At 36.5% G+C, this 6,086-nt stretch overlaps 1 protein-coding gene across 1 annotated transcript; it reads left to right on the top strand.

The window, feature by feature from the left end:
* On the top strand, nucleotides 1-5,736 carry LOC121732400 (phospholipase A1-like). Its single transcript, XM_042122265.1, has 2 exons — nucleotides 1-151; nucleotides 4,610-5,736. The coding sequence occupies exons 1-2, from the start codon at nucleotides 46-48 to the stop codon at nucleotides 5,503-5,505; spliced, it is 1,002 nt and encodes a 333-aa protein (XP_041978199.1). The 5' UTR covers nucleotides 1-45; the 3' UTR covers nucleotides 5,506-5,736.
* The last annotated feature ends 350 nt before the right edge of the window (nucleotides 5,737-6,086 follow it).

Below are 6,086 nucleotides of genomic sequence, written 5' to 3'. Positions count from 1 at the left end.
TAATTTAGAGTCTTGGTAATAAACATTTTGCTAGGTAAAAGCAATATGAGGATTGTAGTTTATCTGCTGTTTTTGGCTGGATGTTGCGCAGAAAAGAGGCTGTCAGAAAGCAATGGGCCATTCCACCTAATGCTGTCTACTTTGAGGAAGTGTAAGTTGCTATTTTATTTCAGTAGGCGTTGAAGAAAACCAATATTATAATATTATTTTTTCCACATAACGATTTTTAGGGTTCCGTAGCCAAATAGCAAAATACGGAACCCTTATAGATTCGTCATGTCTGTCTGTCTGTCCGTCCGTATGTCACAGCCACTTTTCTCCGAAACTATAAGAGCTAAACTATTGAAACTTGGTAAGCAGATGTAGTCTGTGAACCGCATTAAGATTTTGATACAAAACTGGAAAAATTATTAAAAATTTTAGGGGTCCCCATAGGTACAACTGAAACAATTTTTTTTCATCTTACCTATGCGTGTGGAGTATCTATGGATAGGTCTCCAAAAATCATATTGAGGTTACTAATATTATTTTTTTCTAACCTAAATAGTTTGCGAGAGAGACTCTTCCAAAGTGGTAAAATGTGTCCCCCCCCCCTCTAACTTCTAAAGTAAGGGCGTGATAAGTCTAAAAAAAATATATGATGTACATTACTATAAAAATTACCAACGAAATTTGGTTTGAACGAGATATAGCAAGTAGTTTTTTTTATACGTCATAAATGGTAAACCTTAAATTAACTTTCATTAAATCAATTTAAATATAAAAATAAATCAAAAACCTTTTAATTTCATAAAAATAAACCTTATTGCTGCTGCGGAACCCTTCATGGGCGAGACCAACTCGCACTTGGCCGTGGTTTTGTATTAGTAATTTAAAAAAATATATTTTATTTAAATTCAGCTGAAAAACATACATTTATTATAAATCACTTAGCCTCTAAAATGTAGATTGTGAGTTTTGTTATAATGTGAACAATTTTTTCATAATAATATTAGTGTGTAGCGACTTGTCTTATTATAATAGATCAGGTAGCTATAAAGGATCCTTTTAGAAATAACTCAATCATGCCTAATAATAATTTAACACTACCAGGCGCGGTCCGGAGGGGGGGGGGTCACAGGGGACATGACCCCCTCCCCCCCCAAAATCTAAGCTAAATTGAAAAATCTTAAAATCTTGCCAAATAATAAAAGGAAATTTCTAGCTATCCCCCATAGAGAAATATAATATACGGGGCACTCTCCTCTAACCACCACTGCGTCCGACCTTAGACAGCTGTCAACCCAGAACCGTCCGAGGGCGCAGATAAAAAAAATATTTAAGTGTAGTGACTAGTGAGTGGACCTCCCCCCCCAAATTTCAGGCTGCGACCGCGCCTGAACACTACACAACAACACAGTTAGTTCTAAGAAAAAAATATAATGTACTTGAAAAACTTTAGGGGACTTGTTTTCGCATCCTCTGCCAAGGATCAAAGGTCAAGAAAAGGTATACTAGCCATGTCAAAACTTTGTAAGTAAGTATACTGTTTTTTGCGTGAATTTATTTTGTTTATTTATTTTGTTGACTTGGAGAGTTGTCTACACTTGGGAATGGATTTTCAGAAGTGATAAATTAACTGTGCCTACATATTGTAGTAAATAACAAAAATTGTTTTGTAAGCGCTAAATTCTCAAATACTTTTTAAATTGACAGTCTCCTAACTATTCTGTAGTCATCATCTACATCTTGCCAGTATCCTCTGTCTATCACCATTCTAGTAGACTTTTTTCTTGTTTTACAAAATCTCGTCCAATAGGACTCGTCCACGGTTTCCGGATGAAACATAAAGCGCTTGAAAACTCGTCCTACTAGGACAAGAATTTGTTGGACAAAATAAGAGATTATAGCACCATTTAAACCTTAGAATAATATATTGTAAGGTAATTTATCAATAATAGGTACCATTGTTTATTTACAAAGACTTTACAGTCTTTGTGAATAAACAATGGTACCTATTATTGATAAATTACCTTACAATATATTATTCTAAGGTTTAAATGGTGCTATAATCTCTTATTTTGTCCAACAAATTCTTGTCCTAGTAGGACGAGTTTTCAAGCGCTTTATGTTTCATCCGGAAACCGTGGACGAGTCCTATTGGACGAGATTTTGTAAAACAAGAAAAAAGTCTACTAGAATGGTGATAGACAGAGGATACTGGCAAGATGTAGATGATGACTACAGAATAGTTAGGAGACTGTCAATTTAAAAAGTATTTGAGAATTTAGCGCTTACAAAACAATTTTTGTTATTTACTACAATATGTAGGCACAGTTAATTTATCACTTCTGAAAATCCATTCCCAAGTGTAGACAACTCTCCAAGTCAACAAAATAAATAAACAAAATAAATTCACGCAAAAAACAGTATACTTACTTACAAAGTTTTGACATGGCTAGTATACCTTTTCTTGACCTTTGATCCTTGGCAGAGGATGCGAAAACAAGTCCCCTAAAGTTTTTCAAGTACATTATATTTTTTTCTTAGAACTAACTGTGTTGTTGTGTAGTGTTCAGGCGCGGTCGCAGCCTGAAATTTGGGGGGGGAGGTCCACTCACTAGTCACTACACTTAAATATTTTTTTTATCTGCGCCCTCGGACGGTTCTGGGTTGACAGCTGTCTAAGGTCGGACGCAGTGGTGGTTAGAGGAGAGTGCCCCGTATATTATATTTCTCTATGGGGGATAGCTAGAAATTTCCTTTTATTATTTGGCAAGATTTTAAGATTTTTCAATTTAGCTTAGATTTTGGGGGGGGAGGGGGTCATGTCCCCTGTGACCCCCCCCCCTCCGGACCGCGCCTGGTAGTGTTAAATTATTATTAGGCATGATTGAGTTATTTCTAAAAGGATCCTTTATAGCTACCTGATCTATTATAATAAGACAAGTCGCTACACACTAATATTATTATGAAAAAATTGTTCACATTATAACAAAACTCACAATCTACATTTTAGAGGCTAAGTGATTTATAATAAATGTATGTTTTTCAGCTGAATTTAAATAAAATATATTTTTTTAAATTACTAATACAAAACCACGGCCAAGTGCGAGTTGGTCTCGCCCATGAAGGGTTCCGCAGCAGCAATAAGGTTTATTTTTATGAAATTAAAAGGTTTTTGATTTATTTTTATATTTAAATTGATTTAATGAAAGTTAATTTAAGGTTTACCATTTATGTAGTAAGTATACTGTTTTTTGCGTGAATTTATTTTGTTTATTTATTTTGTTGACTTGGAGAGTTGTCTACACTTGGGAATGGATTTTCAGAAGTGATAAATTAACTGTGCCTACATATTGTAGTAAATAACAAAAATTGTTTTGTAAGCGCTAAATTCTCAAATACTTTTTAAATTGACAGTCTCCTAACTATTCTGTAGTCATCATCTACATCTTGCCAGTATCCTCTGTCTATCACCATTCTAGTAGACTTTTTTCTTGTTTTACAAAATCTCGTCCAATAGGACTCGTCCACGGTTTCCGGATGAAACATAAAGCGCTTGAAAACTCGTCCTACTAGGACAAGAATTTGTTGGACAAAATAAGAGATTATAGCACCATTTAAACCTTAGAATAATATATTGTAAGGTAATTTATCAATAATAGGTACCATTGTTTATTTACAAAGACTTTACAGTCTTTGTGAATAAACAATGTAGAGTATATAATAAATAACTTTCTTTATAGATAATAATAAGTTGAGTACAATACATCTCAAGCTATAGATATCAGTTTCCTTAGAAAACAATATTATATTAGTACCAAAGCTAAAACACAATTCACTCATTATCCTATTCAAGTATTACTATATACAAAATACGGATATTAATTATTATGTCGTTATGTAATAAACAAACTAAACGTTTTGGCTCTTAGGCTGGTTAAGTGATTGGTCCAAATTTTGACAGCTAACCAATCACAGAGCCTGAACCGAGTCTTGAGACCGAGATGCATCTTGAGTACTGACTATTTATGCCAGCCTTACTAATTGAGTACATACTATCATTTTGTCGGTCTGTAAAGGCACTTTTCTTCTGTATTGCTCAAAGATATTGTTTATGAAAGTATCTGTAATCTGTAAACAATGTAGTTCCCTTTTGATAAAGACCATAATGAAAATAAAAAACCGGCCATGTGCGTGTCTGGTCACTCGGGCCACGCGCAATATAGGGTTTCGTACCGCTAGTTTTTTAAATTGTTGTATGGTCAATGAATGTAGATTTATAACGTGTTTTACACTACTAACAACATCATCTCAGTTACTTTCAAACATGGTTTATACTTCGCCGAATACATTTTTTTGTTAAACGACTATTACTCAATAACTTAATATGAAGTTTTCTTAGCCGTGATAGTTTTCCTTTTAAATTCAGCATATTTTCTACTCCCGTGAATTTTTTCACGGACAGACAGACGAACGGACAAACCGAAACTATAAGGGTTCCTTGTTGACTACGGAACCCTGAAAAATGTTTTTCCTATCCTAAAAAAAACTCCGTTACTTATTTTACCATATTATCTTCCAGGTTAAATAGATAGTTGGACTGACATGATCTTCATCTTTCCAGGTTTCTACGGTCAGAACCTGGACATACAACCAGAAGCCATCCGTATAAACTTCAATGACTACGCCAACGGTTACACAGCGTCCTACCCCATCAACGACGCAGCAGACGGCATCCTGAAATATAAAGATTTGGATAAAACCAACAAATTCGTCATCTTCGTGCCAGGATTCACTTCGAGAATAACCATGAAAACTCGGCAAATGATAAAGGAAAGTTTCAAAGATCCCGGCACTTATATGATAGTCCTAAACGATCGTGTATACACAAATGCCTTACCAAATCTACTGACAGCCTACCAGAGGTCAGTTCTCTACACCTACCATATCGGCAAAGCGCTGGCCGAAATGCTGATAACATTAATGGAGAATGGAGTATCACCTAAGAATATGCACCTGATTGGGCACAGTTTAGGCGCCCATATTTCTGGCAACACCGGTAACATATTCTACGAGAAGACCGGCCAGAAAATTGCCAGGATCACTGGCTTGGATCCCGCTGGTCCCTGCTTCTACGACTCAAAATACCACCTCAAATCCGGTTCAGCGGACTTCGTGGATGCCTACCACTGCAACGCCTACCAGTTGGGCACGGATAAGAACATAGCTGACGTCAATTTCTACGTCAACGATGGCGTCAGTCAGCCCAAATGTGGTGCTCCTCCTATTCCCGATATCACACTGTCCTCCATGGCGTCGTTGTGCAGTCACATGGCCTGTCAGAACTTCTTCTTCCTGACAGTGAGTCAGCCGAATTTGTTCCCAGCGTACAAGTGCGACTCATACAAGAATTTCCAAAATGGCGGATGCAGGAGTGACAAAACAGTAGCGGGATACTCGACTCCTGACGACGTTCGTGGAGTCTACTATACGTCTACTGGCGGACAAGCTATCAATTGACTTTGATGTTTATGAATCATTATAGAAATTGTTTCATGGGCAGACCGCGGACCTCTATAATCTGATTCGGTTATATCAAGCCCAGCTGACAGTTATCGGCTAGCGTTGACTGGACATAATCCGACCTGATAACGAAGGTCTGCCGTCTGCCTATAGATCAATTTCCCTGATGGTACTTTGAAAAATCAAACGTTCTTATGAATAACCCAATAAAACTTTTATCGTGCATTATTCCAAAAAAAAATCATTAGGCTTTTCTTTCAAATCTATACATATTATAAAACAAAGTCGCTTTTTTCCCTCATGTCCCTTTGTTCCCTTTAATATTTAAAACTAAGGACCCTGAGCCATGTAAGGCCATGTTCCTTTGAAGGCCAACTGTTAAAAATTCGTAGTTATCGTCATGTTAGCACATATTCTTTCTACTACACACTTAGATCCATCAAACTTATGGCCATAAACGGGGCGGCAACTCGATCGCGCCGCAATTGTGGCAGTGAGATCTCACTGTTTGTAGACTTTGGTTGTCGAGGTTACAATTGTAATTTCCGCACCCTGAAAAACTTTATTTTTTAGCTACA

This window comes from Aricia agestis, chromosome 12 (assembly GCF_905147365.1).
Source record: "Aricia agestis chromosome 12, ilAriAges1.1, whole genome shotgun sequence".
Classification (NCBI taxonomy): Eukaryota; Metazoa; Arthropoda; class Insecta; order Lepidoptera; family Lycaenidae; genus Aricia; species Aricia agestis.
Note: the sequence above shows the minus strand (reverse complement) of the source record. Positions and strands in the feature narration are given on the sequence as shown.